At 35.7% G+C, this 18,021-nt stretch overlaps 3 protein-coding genes across 5 annotated transcripts; all 3 read left to right on the top strand.

The window, feature by feature from the left end:
• The first annotated feature begins 1,350 nt into the window (after positions 1 to 1,350).
• Positions 1,351 to 8,195, top strand: LOC139892938 (serine/arginine-rich splicing factor SR34A-like). 3 transcript variants are annotated; one of them, XM_071876068.1, is made up of 13 exons: positions 1,351 to 1,403; positions 2,584 to 2,693; positions 3,374 to 3,439; positions 3,526 to 3,600; positions 4,001 to 4,124; positions 4,259 to 4,305; positions 4,392 to 4,452; positions 5,883 to 5,932; positions 6,012 to 6,068; positions 7,000 to 7,139; positions 7,243 to 7,314; positions 7,678 to 7,732; positions 7,922 to 8,195. In XM_071876068.1, exons 2-13 carry the CDS (start codon positions 2,607 to 2,609, stop codon positions 7,934 to 7,936), a joined length of 849 nt encoding a protein of 282 aa, XP_071732169.1. In that variant the 5' UTR covers positions 1,351 to 1,403; positions 2,584 to 2,606; the 3' UTR covers positions 7,937 to 8,195. The 3 variants fall into 3 exon arrangements, with proteins under 3 accessions (XP_071732169.1, XP_071732167.1, XP_071732168.1); XM_071876066.1 differs by having other exon boundaries at positions 1,380 to 1,403; positions 2,153 to 2,693; XM_071876067.1 differs by lacking the exon at positions 1,351 to 1,403 and adding an exon at positions 1,410 to 2,434.
• A 1,139-nt stretch (positions 8,196 to 9,334) lies between these two features.
• LOC139892937 (uncharacterized) lies at positions 9,335 to 10,205 on the top strand. The gene is made up of 3 exons (XM_071876065.1): positions 9,335 to 9,462; positions 9,653 to 9,865; positions 9,951 to 10,205. The coding sequence occupies exons 1-3, from the start codon at positions 9,394 to 9,396 to the stop codon at positions 10,002 to 10,004; spliced, it is 336 nt and encodes a 111-aa protein (XP_071732166.1). The 5' UTR covers positions 9,335 to 9,393; the 3' UTR covers positions 10,005 to 10,205.
• Positions 10,206 to 10,785: 580 nt separating this feature from the next.
• On the top strand, positions 10,786 to 12,996 carry LOC139889590 (uncharacterized). The gene has a single exon (XM_071872532.1). The coding sequence runs from the start codon at positions 10,786 to 10,788 to the stop codon at positions 12,994 to 12,996; it is 2,211 nt and encodes a 736-aa protein (XP_071728633.1).
• Positions 12,997 to 18,021: the final 5,025 nt, after the last annotated feature.

Below are 18,021 nucleotides of genomic sequence, written 5' to 3'. Positions count from 1 at the left end.
ATCAGTGACAATATATTCTTTATCTTTTTAAAGAGATATAATCTGATATTGAAGCGTGTTTCGTGGCAACTCATATGTGGTACATGTTGTGTATAAAGTGATTATCATAACTAAACTAGCAAATCACGCAATTTTCATAGATTTTATAAAGTGAAACTATTACTATGGGTGTGTTTGGCACAAGAGCTTATGGGAGCTTATGAGAGCTTATGGGAGCTTGAGCTTATGATTTTAATAAGCTCCAAGTAATAAGCTTTGTTTGGTAGACATAAAAAGTAGAGCTTATGAAAATCATAAGCTCTAGAAAAATAAGCTACTTCTAGTAGCTTATGGGTGTGTTTGGATGAAAGTAGCTGGAGCTGGAGCTTGTAGCTGAAGCTAGAGCTTATGAGATAGAGCTGGAGCTGGAGTTTATTTTTTAAGCTGGTAGCTGGAGCTTATTATTTTTTATAAGTGTTTGGTAAACTAGCTGGAGCTTATTTTCCAGTTCATAAGCTCTACTTTTTTCATAAGCTACTAAGGGTGTGTTTGGATGAAACTAGCTGGAGCTGGAGCTTATGGACTAGAGCTGGAGCTTATTTTTAAAGTTGGTAGCTGGAGCTTATTATTTTTTATAAGTGTTTGGCAAACTAGCTGGAGCTTATTTTCTAGTTCATAAGCTCTACTTTTTTTCATAAGCTACTAGAAGTAGCTTATTTTTCTAGAGCTTATGATTTTCATAAGCTCTACTTTTTATGTCTACAAAACAAAACTTATTACTTGGAGCTTATTAAAATCATAAGCTCAAGCTCCTATAAGCACTCATAAGCTTCCATAAGCTACTCTACCAAACATACCCTAAAAGTAGCTTATTTTTTCAGAGCTTATGATTTTCATAAGCTCTATTTTTTTTCTCTACCAAACGAAGCTTATGACTTGGAGCTTATTAAAATCATAAGCTCAAGCTCCTATAAGTTCCCATAAGCTCCAACAAGCTCGTCACCCAAACACACCCTATGAAAAAAAGTAGAGCTTATGAACTGGAAAATAAGCTCCAGCTAGTTTACCAAACACTTATAAAAAATAATAAGCTCCAGCTACCAGCTTTAAAAATAAGCTCCAGCTCCAGCTCTAGCCCATAAGCTCCAGATCTAGCTAAAAGCTCCACCTCCAGCTAATTTCATCCGAACACACCCTACAATTGTAAACTAATAAATTTGTCAGTTACTTCTGATTCGTTTTGGACATCAAATCGGGCTCTAAAAAAAATGTAATAAGCTGCTGCAATATGCTAAACAGGCCCACGAAGCCCAAAATAACTATCCCCGACTCCCCGTATGTTTATATAGTCTTATTTCATTAGCACAAATCACAATTTCACGAACGACGCTGTTCTGCTGTGCTGCTCAATTCGATTCGATCAGGTAATAATTGATTCATAGTTCTACAAATTAGTCTCAAATCTTTCAATGTTCTTATTTTGATATTGTTCATTTAATTATTGTTAATCGTTGTACCTATAGTCTTTACGGTAAATCGAAATAGTCAGAATACGAAACCCTAGCTAAACTCATGTTCAAATTAGGAAGAATTGATAGTCATATCTAATTTAATCATCAAATATTTATGCTTCGTAGCTATTATATCATTACAATTTCATAATATTGAGTTTTTTTATTATGTTTATACTTACTCATTCGTGATCGGGCTTTCACCGGTGAAATAGCAGTAATTAGGGTTTTTTGAGATTTTATTTTTGAATTAAACGTTCGTTATCATTTTTGGATTTTGAATTAAACGTCTGTTAGTCTCAAAAATTAAATTGTAGCTATATTGAAATGTATGACGTAAAAGAGATGGACATATGTAAGTTAAAGGTGCTTATGAGATAAAGGTGCATCAATGCATTTCCAAGCACTGGTTTGGTTTTTAGTTGTTTCTTATTGCAGCTTCAAGAAAATGAACGAAAAGGTGAAAGGGACAAAGTACTTGTTTATATTGAAATAAATGTGTAATCTTTTGCGCCTGGTTGAAATATAAGTGTAGAAAGTAATGTTTTCTTTTCTCTTCTTTTAAATAAGAAACTGACACTAATTTATTCAAAAACACGTGAGGGATAGAGTTACAAGTAATACTACGTTATCTTATGACTGAGATGCTTTGTTTATGATAGATCTCAACCGCTTGGACAAATATGAGCCTTGGGAATTGTGATCATACATAGGATGTAAACAGGGATTAGGATGTTTGGAGTTGGGTTTTATAAGTGTAGTCGGAGGTTTTGCAAACCCTATCCGCACAAAAATAGAGATTTGAGAAACCGAAAATATATTTTCAAAATGTTTAGCTGTGGAGGGAATTGAAGCTATTGAGCGAGTTATTGTGTGGAGCTTCTTTGGAGTGCATTAGCATTGGAGCTTGTGGAGCACCGCTCATCATGAGGAGTGCTCTCTTGGTTTGCTTCATGATTTGTTTTGATTATTTTGTTAATTGTTGGATATCGCACTACAGTAAACATTCTATAGAAGGCATACACTAGTAATGTTAAGCAACGAAGCATCACTTTATGATCTATTTGTAAGTTCTGATTATTTTTCTTTGCAGATTTGGGCTATTTGCAACTGAAAATGAGTGGCCGCTTCTCACGTATGATTTATGTTGGCAACTTGCCCCTGGATATCAGAGAATGGGAGGTTGAAGATCTTTTCTATAAGGTGTGTGTCATTTATTTATATCTGTTACGAGTTCCTATCTCACATTCAGCTGTGTAAGTGGATACGAAATTATTATGTGATATAAATACGTCGATATTGAATAAATGTTGTTTACCATTTTTATAAAATGCAACTTAGAATATGGTTGCGTCCTTAAAGTTCAAGCTAAATGAAATTGATAGACAAAATTGAGTTAAGTAGTATTTGAATTCTGCAATGGTGTCATATCAAGTCCCTGATCCCTTTTAATGATCTTGAATGGAACTTTTAATTCTTTAATTGCAAAAGTTGTTGATAAAGTAAGATCATATCAAAGAAAATCCCTGAATAATGAGAAATACACGCGTCACTTATAATCTAATGCTATCAGTTAAACTACTAAAATATACACACATTTTATATGACTTTATGTATTGATGCTGTTATTTACTAGTGTGATAAGATTTTTTTTTTATAATGAATGTTAGTATGTGTGTTTGCACACATTTTATACTGTTGCAAGTCGAATTCAAATCTGCAGAATTGAAGGGCACACTTATGTTAATTGTTTTTATGTACTATGCTTCATGGGGTAAATATGAGTACTTTATACAAAGGCTTGATTTCGATGATTTAAACCAGCTCAGTTGGATCAAAAAATTATCTTCATGTTTTCTTAAGTTGGTTTTTGCTTCGTGCAGTATGGGCGCATACTGGACATAGAATTGAAGATCCCTCCACGTCCTCCTTGTTACTGTTTTGTGGAGGTAATCTAAACTAGTTCAATTGCATTTACTCGAGTTCTTTCATTTCATATATCAGCGAATTCTTACAATGGTTGCTTGAATTGTAGTTTGCGAATTCTCGAGATGCTGAAGATGCAATCAAGGGCAGGGATGGTTATAACTTTGATGGTTGCCGCTTAAGGGTAACAATAAATTCTGAATACTTTTATGTACTAGTTTTGTTTTTTATAGAGGTAAACTAGTGGGGGAGTTGGTATGATGCCAGAGTGGTGCGGGTTATACGGGTAATTTCATGGCATGGGTCAAGTTGCACTGATCCTGAATCTGGTTTTGTCCGTCTTTTAAACATTTTATGATTAACTAGTGTGCCACTTATATTTGCATTAAAAGTAAACTTTGACAATAAATTGACGTGTTCATTTCAACCATCTTGCCCTTTTTCCATTAAGCAAATTTTTTTTAGCATTCGTTGCACCCATTGCCGATTAAATATAACTCTGATCTACCCATTCCTAAAATGGGTCGCGATTTTCATGCTTATACTATTAAGAACATTTACATTTAATATGTCTTTTGGTGTAGGTCGAGCTCGCTCATGGCGGTCGTGGACAATCGTCTTATGGTGATCGTGGTGACTATGGGGGCGGTCGTGGTCGTGGCGGTGGTAGTGGACGCTATACCATTTCAAAACATTCTGAGTATCGAGGTGCCATCTTAGATCAGAATCACTTATAAATTCTAACCTAGTGATGTAGTTTCTTAATTCCTAATTTGTAGTTTCTTTGTCAAGCGTATTGTTTGATCATCCAAGATTTTTATTCAATGGTTTTGTGTGTGCAGTCATTGTACGAGGGCTACCATCATCTGCTTCGTGGCAGGATCTTAAGGTTACGATATGTTTAATGCTTTTGCTTTGTTCTATTATTTTTGTCTTAGCTTACAAAGCCTTAATGACTTTAATTAAAATTTTCAGGATCACATGCGTAAGGCGGGTGATGTTTGTTTTGCTGAAGTTTCACGTGATAGCAAGGGAGGTATAAATCATTAAATTTTCTATTTGTTCTTGTCATGTTTGATCTTTGTGCTACCTGAACCACTTCCCTAAAATATGTGTTATACATTGATTAGTGCCCTACCTTACCAATTGACTATTAAAAAGCTTTTGTACCCAAAAAAAGAACATTTTGGCTTTTTCTTTATTCATCAAGCTTTCGAGTAGCTCTTTTAATTGCCGCCTAATCTACCAGCATGCTCAAGAACTGAGAGCTGCCCAAAATGGGTAAATAGAGTAGCTTGAAAGAATTTGGGTCGTATAGGCTGGACCGGCCAAAGTCGCAGTCAATCTTTTTTTTTTTTTTTTTTTTTTTTTAATGCTTAGGTGATGACATACATTTGTACACATCAAACATCTAATGAAGGTCTAAAGTGTACGAATACAAAATGTTTTTGGTCAACCCAATACTACAGACATGGTTTTAAAAAACGGTTGAGGCGTACGCCTCGAGGCGCGCCTCTGTACGTTTTTGGAAAATCTCGTTTTGGAACGTACTCTTTGATGGTCATTAAAAAACGTACGCCTCATAAGCCCAGGCGGTTCGATTTTGTGCTGAGGCGGTTCGATTGATGAGGCGTGCGCCTCATGTTGTTTAGCAAAAAATGGCGTCGGAAACCTTAAATGTTGCCGGAAACAAGAAAAGATGAAGAAAGAAAACAGGAAGAAGGAAAAAGGAGAGAAGAACGTACCTGTAAATATGACTTTAGAAGTTTACACAGTGATTGGAGTGAACCGGAGGTTGAAGAAAGAGATTGAATATATTTTATCTTTTATTTCTTTTTACCTCGAAGTAGTTGAAAGATAAGTTGCTTTTTGTCAGGAAAAAGTATGAAGCTACACTACTTTTAACCATTCTAGTGACTAGTGAAATAGTATAGGGAAATGCTTTTTATTTTATTATTTATTTTTGTTAACGAGTATTTATATACTATTATATACATATACGGAGTATAATTTTGTTTTCTTTTGTCAAATTTTAATTACAGCCCCTAAACTTTTACTAAATGTTAATGATAAGAACAAACTTAATATACACTCTTGAAACTTCAATAAAATGACAATAACAGCCCCTATTATTTATATATTATCAGAATATATATATTTATTATTAAAAAGTCAACATAAGTCAACTCCGCCTCGAACGTACGCCTCGATTCGCCTCGAGGCGTATGCCCTCGCCTCACAAAGGAGAAACGCCTCGAGGCGCTTTTCCGTTTTTTTAAATCTTGACTACATAGACCCGCCCATTTGCCACATCTATGTTTACATAGAAGTAACCGTGGATTCTTATTCTAACTGAAGTTCCACATGTTGGAAAATTTTGGTCAACCCAGTACAAACCATACCTGGCCATTTGCCACATCTATGCTTACTGTGGATTTGTACTCTAACCAACGTCTATATATGTAGGAACATATGGTCTTGTTGACTATACCAACTCAGAGGACATGAAATATGCTGTAAGTTGTTGAAATACTTGTTGTAGTTATTTACATCTTTACTTTGTCGGTATACATCTGATGCGTTCTTTACACTTAGATAAGGAAGCTTGATGACACCGAGTTCAGGAATCCATGGACAAAGACGTATATTGAGGTAATTTGTTTATTATCTAATATCTATTATCTGTGGGGTGTGAAATCCATATCAAAATAATCTTTGAAGTACTGAAACATTGAGACTGTGCGCTAAAAAACTCGTTTCCCATTTGACTGGGTCAAAACGGCCGGGTTAGGTTGACTTGCCAAATCAATAAATATTTAAAGCTCTAATAACCAAGGTTGAAGAACTCGGAACTCGGGGAGTTCTCGGCGGGATAATTTTTAGGAGTTCTCGGAGAACTCGGGAGAACTCGGTGGTTGACTTTCGTTGACTTTTAATATAAATATATATTTTTGAATATATATATATATATATATATATATATATATATATATATATATATATATATATATATATATACTTTTGAGATAATTTCCGAGATTTGACCGAATTTTCCGAGAAATTGACCGATTTGACCGAGAAGTTGACCGATTTTCTCGAGAAATCGGTCGCTGACCGATAAATTAAGCGTTGACCGATTTTTTTGCCGATTCACAAACTAGTTCTCGCCGGGATTGAGTTTCCGAGTTCTCGGCGATTTTTTCTGATTTTTACAACTAATAACAATGACAAACACACACACACACACACACACACATCAATAATCTAATTTTTTTAACGCAACAAATTAGGAGGCTGTATGTATAAAGCACCCAATTTAGTCTTCCCCCGCCGCATCTCCCTCCCTTCGTCGAGCCTTTCCTTTAATGGTTGGGGGAAGCATTCCCTTATCTGAACTTGGCGGGCATTCTTTCCAGCCTGACTCAAATAGGAGGACCTTTAACCCGCTTACTTTAGTAGTTTAGTTATATATATCCTGATGTGACTGGTTTGTGATGAATGATAACCCACTTTGACTTGTCTATTGCTCCTTCTTTTTCACTCTGATAAGCTAGATAGTGTTGTATTTATCTTATGATTGCAGGTAAGCAAGTATGATAGGAGTCCTTCTAGGAGTCCCAGAAGGAGCCGAAGCAGAAGCCGCAGCCGAAGCAGAAGCCGCAGCAGAAGCCGAAGTCTTAGTAGAAGCAGAAGCCGCAGCAGAAGCAGAGGGCGCAGCAGAAGGTACACTTGTATAAATTTTAATGGTTACTTAATATATGAGTAGTTTATATATGGTTACTTTATATCTTTTAGCAATTTGTCTAAAATATTCTATTCTCTCCAGTAAATCCCGGGATCGATCTGCTTCAAGATCACCATCAAAATCTAGATCAGCATCTCCTGTGAAGCCGACAAGGTATTATTATCTAACTTCCATACTTATATAGTTAATATAGTTATATCTGATAAGCATTTTGTGTTCTGATAAGGACCATGTCACTCGAGCTGGCAACCCACACCTATATATATATATATTAGATGGCTCAATATTGATAAATTCATATCTTATGTGTCAAATAGGTTATGGTAGAATAGTCAAATATTTGATCTTCTACATCTGTTTGTTAATAGAAGTTAAGACATAGGTGTAATATGGCTACTCACATTACATTTATATAGAATAAAAAAAAAGATAAATTGTTTGTGGGTTAAGCTCAACCTGACCCATGCCATAGTAAATATTACCTGCTCATTTGTTCTTTTTTTACTGGTTGTGCAGAGCCAGATCCAAATCAAGGTCCAGGTCAAGGTCCAAGTCAGCGTCTCCTCGTAAGGTATAACACTTCTTTCAGTTACACACGTTTTACTTAAAGAAGTTGTCAATGAAGTAATGCTCTGCAAAATTGTGTTATGTTCTAACAATTGTATGCCACATAAAATTTAGCGGATACTAATTAGTAAGTGTGAAGAAAGCATCTCTTTACTGTAGTTGAATCTAATTTTGATTTTAATATCGTTTACAGGCTCAAAGTCCATGAGACGATCACAACTCCTTCTGCAGCCTATTGTGGTGGGAAGTGCAAAGAGCAGTAATCACTAGGGAACTTTATTTGAATCAATGTGTTTTAGGATAATGTGTTTGTTGCATGAACCTCTAGAAGTTTATTAGATTATTGGTCTTGTGTGTGTGTGCTACTTCTGAAATATCTGTATTTGTGATTGCAATACTCGACTTTTGTCTACATATTATGCTCGTGGCAGACTTTACATGGTGATGACAAATATTCCCTTGGTAAATTGACGCAGTAGTTGATTAGATTGGCACGTATAAGTCTTAAATTTCGGTTAAATAGCTAACATAATTGCTAGCTAAATAACTAATATAATCACTAGCTAAATAACTAACATGATCACAAGCTAGCATGTTAAAGTGTAGAAATGACGATGAATGTTTCATCCATTTGACGTTCATTTGATCTGATTCATCAATTATGAATATGGATTATCTAAATGAAAAATAGTGAATCTGGATTTGAATATGGATGATTCGTAGATCAGATATGAATGATATGAAATGATATGAATGATATTTGGAGGTATTTGCTCCAGCACATTATCTAAACATTCATAATCTATGTCATTGTACGTGGTCACATCTTTGTATCTAATCACATCTCAAGCTAATTCAATTAACTTCCTAATTTCTGCGTAAACTACTCCGCAGTGAGATTAAGGTTTATCTCACTACTCAAAATTAAACATCTCAAAATAGCAAAGCATGATTCTTGGTCCTCAATTGCCAACGAAAACAATCAGAAATATATTTATTATTAGTTGAAATCCAGAATTTACAGGTAAGACTGTTCACTAACAACACATTTTAGATGTCTAGGAAAAGATTATTGGTTAATTCAGTCACACAACTAAGGCCCTGTTTGTATTTTTCCTTATTAAGTTCTATTGTGTTTGAATTTAAATAAGACGCATGTGAGGTATAAGTGACGAATAATTAATTAGTGTTTGTTTTATGTACTGAATAACCGTTTGAATATTTGAATTTACCAAATTAACCATGTAAATGGGCAGTTACTAGAGCATTTACTAAAAAGTCAGGACTTAAATAGAAATTCACATTTAGAATTTTTATCATTACGATACGACCTATTTAATAAGACAAAAACAAAGACTTGTCAATGACTTCCCATCTTAAGTCTTATACTATTAAGTCCTAATCAAACATGACCTAACAAAATATTATTACTATGTACTTCATCTTCATAAACAGGTTTAAGTTTTGGATAATGTAACTGGGCCTGTAAGATCTAACTGGGCTTCAATGTGCCATCATTTTTAGATAAAAGCCATATAGAATCTGTACCCTAAATATCAACCTATATAAACAACGCTATATCTTAAATTCCACCCTTATTCATTCATCTTCTTATAACTATCGAAATATCGCGCCGCACATAAGCAACAAGAAATATTCGTATCAATGGCGGTCAGCGAGCTTGCTTGTACTTACGCTTCACTGATCCTTCACGATGATGGAATCGCAATCACTGTAAACATTTTAATCACCTCATTTCTATTCAGTTGTTTTTTTAATATTTATCTTTAATTTTTAATTTTAATTAATATGTATTCTTAATTTTAATTAGTATCTGATAGTTAGGGTTTCAATTGTGTAGTTGATAATTATGGTTTAAGTTTTGTACTAGGTGATGATTAGGGTTTTAATTATGTATCTGTAGGCTGAGAAGATTGCTACACTAGTAAGTGCAGCAAATGTAAGCATTGAATCATACTGGCCAAGTCTATTTGCTAAGTTATGTGAGAAGAAAAACCTTGATGACCTAATCATGAACATCGGTGCCGGAGGTGGTGGTGCTGCCGTCGCCGTCTCTGCACCCGCCGGTGGTGCTGGTGCTCCAGCTGCTGCTGCCCCTGCAGCTGAAGAAAAGAAGGTAGCTTATATCTGTTTTGTTTATATACTTGTTTGAATGTTTTAGATATGCTTTAACAAATTGTTGTGATTTGAATATGATTTAGGAAGAAGCTAAGGAAGAGAGTGATGATGATATGGGATTCAGTTTGTTTGATTAGAGATTTTGTGTCAACAAAACAATGTAATGGTTGTTTAACAAACTTGTGGAGCCTATTTGATAGCTGTTTTATGTTTTTTTGTCTTTTCAGAATTTGAGATTTTGTATTTGAATTTGATGTTTCACATTGTTATCAATTGGGAGCAAAGTGAAAGTTTTGATTTTGATCTTCTACTTATGCATTCTAGTTCAAATTTTGTGTTGTTAGTTTGTTACTATTAGGCATTTGCTTTTAATTTAGACATGAGATCACTTGGTTAGTTTAGATTCTCATTAAGGTGTTTTAGTTGGTGCTGTTTGATTTGTGTGTGTATTGGTCTGTGTGCTTCAATATTAAACGACTAGACTACACAATGTTTTGATGATGACATTTAAACTGAAAAATGATATTTATATTAAAGTAAAAATGCGAGTTCATGAACATACCTTTTCTCTAGCAAACCACTAGACTAGGAAAACAAGTCCTGCTAGGACTATAACTTGGCCCATATATTTATTTATTTATTTATTTATTTATTTGTTTCTTTAGTTATTTTATTTCCATATCTTTATTTCCTTAGTTTAGGAGTTTGATTCCTTTTCCAATTCTTCTTTGTTTAGTATAAATTAAACCCTATGTAAGCCATTCCACGGCACCAATTTTTATTCAATAAAGTCGTATTCTCTTTTATCTACAATTGTGATCAGATTCACGATTGTTTTATTAAATTGCGGAGAGCGTTTGTCTCCACAACATCCTCATCCGCATTAGTTGGTATCTGGAGCAGGTGTTTTCCTGTACGATGACTAGCTCAGACGGAAGGGATAGAGATGATCAGCCTGATCTTGTTAAGGCGATCGAAGGTTTAACAGCAACAGTTCAAATTCTCACCACCCGAATGGAACAAACCGAGAAGGCAGTTCGGGAATTGAAAGAAGATCGAGAGGGACCAAGATCTGGGGAAGACGACGACAGGGTTTACCTTGGCGCTAAACCCCGATTCCAGACCCACCACCACCAGTACAAACCGCCACCAGCACCACGCAACAACCAACCACCACGACAACCCCTAAAAAACACATATCAATATCAGCGACCCATGCACCAACAGTATTGGGACGACAACGACTCTTCAACAGATGATGAGTCACAACAATACTACCATCGTGAAACCCAACCCGCACGGCAACAGAACAGAAGCGATGATTTCCGCCTAAAAGTGGACCTTCCTTCCTTTAATGGAACCCTTAGCATCGAGGAATTTCTAGATTGGTTAGCAGAGGTTGAACGGTTTTTTGAGTTCGCTGACATACCCGAGAATAAGCAGGTGAAACTAGTTGCTTATAGATTAAAAGGAGGCGCTTCATCATGGTGGGAACAAACCCAAAATCAACGACAACGGGCACGGAAATTACCTATACGAAATTGGAATAAGATGAAGAGAATGTTGATCTCCCGATTTCTGCCCCCAGATTATGAGCAATTTTTATTCGAGCAGTACCAGTCCTTGAGGCAAGGACAGAAAACCGTAGCCGAGTGTACTGTTGATTTCCTAAGGCTAGCATCGAGGAATAATATAGTAGAGACCGAAGGACAACAAATATCACGTTACCTGTTTGGACTAAGGCCTGCCATTCGAGAAAAGATAGGGTGCCAAGTAATTATGACCTTGACTGAGGCTTGCAATCTTGCGCGACGTGCAGAAACTATGACTACTCGTGGTAACTTTGGGAATTACCAATATGCTTCAACTTCTCGGGCACCCACAAAACCCGCTACTACGACTATAACAACACCTGAAATTACACCGCAAGATTCGAACACTAAAGAAGCAGGGAAGAAACCCATCTCGAATACTTATAGTCGGCCAACAATTGATAAATGTTATAGATGTAATCAAACAGGGCACAAGTCAAACAATTGTCCTCAAAGACGTCCTGTGAATTATACTCAATACGATGATGAGTTCGAAGAAGATGAACAAGGTGATGACTATGTATGTGAGCCTGATGGGGAAGGAGATCAGGCGACCACCCTTGTGGTCCGTAAAGTTCTGTTAGCACCTAAGCAAGTTGACACTCAACGCAACCTGCTGTTCCATACCAGGTGCACGATTTTAGGCCACATCTTTGATTTAATTATTGATAGTGGGAGTTGCGAGAATATTATTTCCCGCGAGTTGGCTCATAAGTTGAAACTTTCCTTGGAGAAACACCCCGAACCCTACAGTATTGTTTGGATTACTGATGGACCTGGCATTAAAGTAACTGAAAGATGTTGTGTGCCTTTATCAATAGGAAAGTATTACACCGATGAGGTATTATGTGACGTTGTTGACATGAATGCGTGCCATCTACTTTTTGGTAGACCGTGGCAATTTGACCGGGGTACCACACATGATGGAAGAAGCAATACATATCGTTTTGTGAAGGATGGGAAACCCATTACCCTGCTGCCTCTGAACTTTAAACCTACGACCACGCCTCGTAGGAATGAGAGTTTCCTGACCTTGGCGCAATCTGGTACAGAATTTGCGCAAACCTTCAAATCTTCTAAAGAACTTTACGTGCTCGTTATCAAGGAGTTCTTTGCAACTAACAACCAAACTGATGGTGTTACCTTACCCACAACAGTACAACACCTTTTGTCTCAATTCTCAGACCTGATGCCGCATGAATTACCGAAAGAGCTTCCACCCGTGCGAGACATTCAACACGCCATCGATTTGGTTCCCGGTTCTAGTCTACCGAACCTTTCTCACTATCGAATGAATCCGAAAGAAAGTGCTATTCTACAACAAATGGTTGAGGAGTTACTCCAAGAGGGACTCATTCGGACCAGCATGAGCCCATGCGCAGTCCCGACCCTCTTAACCCCGAAGAAAGACGGTAGTTGGCGAATGTGTGTGGATAGTCGCGCCATCAAATTCGTATACGACCCGGGGATGAGTGGAAGACCGCGTTCAAAACCAAAGAAGGACTCTATGAATGGCTTGTCATGCCATTCGGGTTGAGCAATGCGCCAAGTACCTTCATGCGGTTGATGAATCAAGTGCTCAAACCTTTTATCGATAAATTTGTTGTCGTTTATTTTGATGATATCTTGATCTATAGTTGTAATGAAGTTGACCACTTAACACATTTGAAGCAGGTTTTGCTCGTTTTGCAGGATAATAAATTATACATCATTATACATCAACACCAAAAAGTGTTGTTTCATGCAAACGTCGCTCATTTTTCTAGGCTTTGTTATCAGCGGAGATATCATCCGATTTGATGGGGATAAAATTAAAGCTATTCGTGATTGGCCTGTTCCAAAATCAATTACCGAAGTCCGGAGTTTCCACGGCCTAGCTACCTTTTATCGGAGGTTTATCCGCAATTTCAGTGCCATAACTGCTCCCTTGACAGATTGTTTGAAAAAGGGTCGATTTCAGTGGGATAAAGCGCAATCTCATAGCTTTGCTACAATTAAAGAAAAGTTATGCACCGCGCCCATATTAGCACTGCCTAATTTTGATAATGTGTTTACAGTTGAATGTGATGCATGTGGCTTGGGTATTGGGGCCGTTTTGTCTCAAGAAGGTCGGCCAATTGCCTATTTTAGCGAGAAGCTTAGTGAGGCCCGGCAAAAGTGGTCCACATATGACCAAGAATTTTATGCGGTATTTCGGGCTCTCAAACATTGGGAACATTATCTTATCCAAGCTCAGTTTATCTTATATACCGATCATGAAGCCTTGAAGTATCTTAATAGTCAAAAGCACGTAAATAAAATGCAAGCTCGGTGGGTATCCTACTTGCAGCAATTCCCTTTTACGATCACACATAAATCAGGTCACCAAAATAAAGTAGCTGATGCCTTAAGCCGACGAGCGGCACTGTTGGTCACCATGACAAATGAGGTCGCTGGTTTCGAGTTTTTTCGTCATCTGTATTCTGATGATCCTGATTTTCACAACATATGGCATAATATTCCCTTTGAGGATTTCTCACAACACGATGGCTACCTCTTTAAGGGCAATCGCTTATGTGTTCCCTATTGTTCGCTCCGGAAAAAACTTATTCGTGATTTACATGGAGGTGGACTCAGTGGGCATTTGGGTCGCGAGAAAACTATTGCGGCTTTAGAAGAAAGATATTATTGGCCACAACTGAAACGAGATGTTGGGAAGATAGTACGTCGTTGTAGTATTTGTCAAACTGCGAAGGGACAATCTCAGAATTCGGGTTTGTATACGCCCCTGCCAGTCCCTAACGGTATTTGGGAGGACCTCTCTATGGATTTTGTTCTCGGGTTGCCTCGTACGCAACGCGGGGTTGATTCTATTTTTGTGGTGGTTGATCGATTCTCCAAAATGGTTCACTTTATTGCGTGCAAGAAGACCCCTGATGCTTCAAATGTGGCACGCCTGTTTTTTCGTGAAGTTGGTGATCAGGTTATGGTTTTTCTTCTGAAGGAGCGTTTTCCTGTGGGTAATTACAGTAAGTTGCAACCAAAGAAGTATGGTCCATATAGAATTGTTCATAAGATTAATGATAACGCATACGTGGTTGATTTGCCTGCGTCTATGAACATTTCCTCTACTTTTAACGTGGCTGATTTGACACATTATCATGGCGACACGGATCCTTTATATCCTACTGACTCGAGGACGAGTCCTTTTTAGGTGGGAGAGACTGACGTGGAACCAGGAGGAAAACAAGTCCTGCTAGGACTATAACTTGGCCCATATATTTATTTATTTATTTATTTATTTGTTTCTTTAGTTATTTTATTTCCATATCTTTATTTCCTTATTTTAGGAGTTTGATTCCTTTTCCAATTCTTCTTTGTTTAGTATAAATTAAACCCTATGTAAGCCATTCCACGACACCAATTTTTATTCAATAAAGTCGTATTCTCTTTTATCTACAATTGTGATCAGATTCACGATTGTTTTATTAAATTGCGGAGAGCGTTTGTCTCCACAACATCCTCATCCGCATTAACTACACAATGTTTAAATCTAAATATGTCACATTAACAAAGAGCATATTGAAATGTCCCGTTCTTATTGATTAAAAACGTTCCATATTAATTGATTTCGTTGCGAGGTTTTGACCTCTATATGAGACGTTTTTCAAAGACTGCATTCATTTTAAAACAAACCATAACCTTTATTTCATCAATAAAGGTTTAAAAAGCTTTACGTAGATTATCAAATAATGATAATCTAAAATATCCTGTTTACACACGACCATTACATAATGGTTTACAATACAAATATGTTACAACAAAATAAGTTTCTTGAATGCAGTTTTTACACAATATCATACAAGCATGGACTCCAAATCTCGTCCTTATTTAAGTATGCGATAGCGGAAGCTCTTAAAAATCACCTGAGAATAAACATGCTTAAAACGTCAACAAAAATGTTGGTGAGTTATAGGTTTAACCTATATATATCAAATCATAATAATAGACCACAAGATTTCATATTTCAATATACATCCCATACATAGAGATAAAAATCATTCATATGGTGAACACCTGGTAACCGACAATAACAAGATGCATATATAAGAATATCCCCATCATTCCGGGACACCCTTCGGATATGATATAAATTTCGAAGTACTAAAGCATCCGGTACTTTGGATGGGGTTTGTTAGGCCCAATAGATCTATCTTTAGGATTCGCGTCAATTAGGGTGTCTGTTCCCTAATTCTTAGATTACCAGACTTAATAAAAAGGGGCATATTCGATTTCGATAATTCAACCATAGAATGTAGTTTCACGTACTTGTGTCTATTTTGTAAATCATTTATAAAACCTGCATGTATTCTTATCCCAAAAATATTAGATTTTAAAAGTGGGACTATAACTCACTTTCACAGATTTTTACTTCGTCGGGAAGTAAGACTTGGCCACTGTTGATTCACGAACCTATAACAATATATACATATATATTAAAGTATGTTCAAAATATATTTACAACACTTTTAATATATTTTGATGTTTTAAGTTTATTAAGTCAGCTGTCCTCGTTAGTAACCTATAACTAGTTGTCTACAGTTAGATGTACAGAAATAAATTGATAAATATTATCTTGAATCAATCCACGACCCAGTGTATACGTATCTCAGTATTGATCACAACTCAAACTATATATATTTTGGAATCAACCTCAACCCTGTATAGCTAACTCCAACATTCACATATAGAGTGTCTATGGTTGTTCCGAAATATATATAGATGTGTCGACATGATAGGTCGAAACATTGTATACGTGTCTATGGTATCTCAAGATTACATAATATACAATACAAGTTGATTAAGTTATGGTTGGAATAGATTTGTTACCAATTTTCACGTAGCTAAAATGAGAAAAATTATCCAATCTTGTTTTACCCATAACTTCTTCATTTTAAATCCGTTTTGAGTGAATCAAATTGCTATGGTTTCATATTGAACTCTATTTTATGAATCTAAACAGAAAAAGTATAGGTTTATAGTCGGAAAAATAAGTTACAAGTCGATTTTGTAAAGGTAGTCATTTCAGTCGAAAAAACGACGTCTAGATGACCATTTTAGAAAACATACTTCCACTTTGAGTTTAACCATAATTTTTGGATATAGTTTCATGTTCATAATAAAAATCATTTTCTCAGAATAACAACTTTTAAATCAAAGTTTATCATAGTTTTTAATTAACTAACCCAAAACAGCCCGCGGTGTTACTACGACGGCGTAAATCCGGTTTTACGGTGTTTTTCGTGTTTCCAGGTTTTAAATCATTATGTTAGCATATCATATAGATATAGAACATGTGTTTAGTTGATTTTAAAAGTCAATTTAGAAGGATTAACTTTTGTTTGCGAACAAGTTTAGAATTAACTAAACTATGTTCTAGTGATTACAAGTTTAAACCTTCGAATAAGATAGCTTTATATGTATGAATCGAATGATGTTATGAACATCATTACTACCTTAATTTCCTTGGATAAACCTACTGGAAAAGAGAAAAATGGATCTAGCTTCAATGGATCCTTGGATGGCTCGAAGTTCTTGAAGCAGAATCATGACACGAAAACAAGTTCAAGTAAGATCATCACTTGAAATAAGATTGTTATAGTTATAGAAATTGAACCAAAGTTTGAATATGATTATTACCTTGTATTAGAATGATAACCTACTGTAAGAAACAAAGATTTCTTGAGGTTGGATGATCACCTTACAAGATTGGAAGTGAGCTAGCAAACTTGAAAGTATTCTTGATTTTATGAAACTAGAACTTTTGGAATTTATGAAGAACACTTAGAACTTGAAGATAGAACTTGAGAGAGATCAATTAGATGAAGAAAATTGAAGAATGAAAGTGTTTGTAGGTGTTTTTGGTCGTTGGTGTATGGATTAGATATAAAGGATATGTAATTTTGTTTTCATGTAAATAAGTCATGAATGATTACTCATATTTTTGTAATTTTATGAGATATTTCATGCTAGTTGCCAAATGATGGTTCCCACATGTGTTAGGTGACTCACATGGGCTGCTAAGAGCTGATCATTGGAGTGTATATACCAATAGTACATACATCTAAAAGCTGTGTATTGTACGAGTACGAATACGGGTGCATACGAGTAGAATTGTTGATGAAACTGAACGAGGATGTAATTGTAAGCATTTTTGTTAAGTAGAAGTATTTTGATAAGTGTATTGAAGTCTTTCAAAAGTGTATAAATACATATTAAAACACTACATGTATATACATTTTAACTGAGTCGTTAAGTCATCGTTAGTCGTTACATGTAAATGTTGTTTTGAAACCTTTAGGTTAACGATCTTGTTAAATGTTGTTAACCCAATGTTTATAATATCAAAAGAGATTTTAAATTATTATATTATCATGATATTATGATGTACAAATATCTCTTAATATGATATATATACATTAAATGTCGTTACAACGATAATCGTTACATATATGTCTCGTTTCAAAATCATTAAGTTAGTAGTCTTGTTTTTACATATGTAGTTCATTGTTAATATACTTAA

This window comes from Rutidosis leptorrhynchoides, chromosome 2 (genome assembly GCF_046630445.1).
Source record: "Rutidosis leptorrhynchoides isolate AG116_Rl617_1_P2 chromosome 2, CSIRO_AGI_Rlap_v1, whole genome shotgun sequence".
Classification (NCBI taxonomy): domain Eukaryota; kingdom Viridiplantae; phylum Streptophyta; class Magnoliopsida; order Asterales; family Asteraceae; genus Rutidosis; species Rutidosis leptorrhynchoides.
This window is presented reverse-complemented; position numbering and strand designations above follow the sequence as displayed.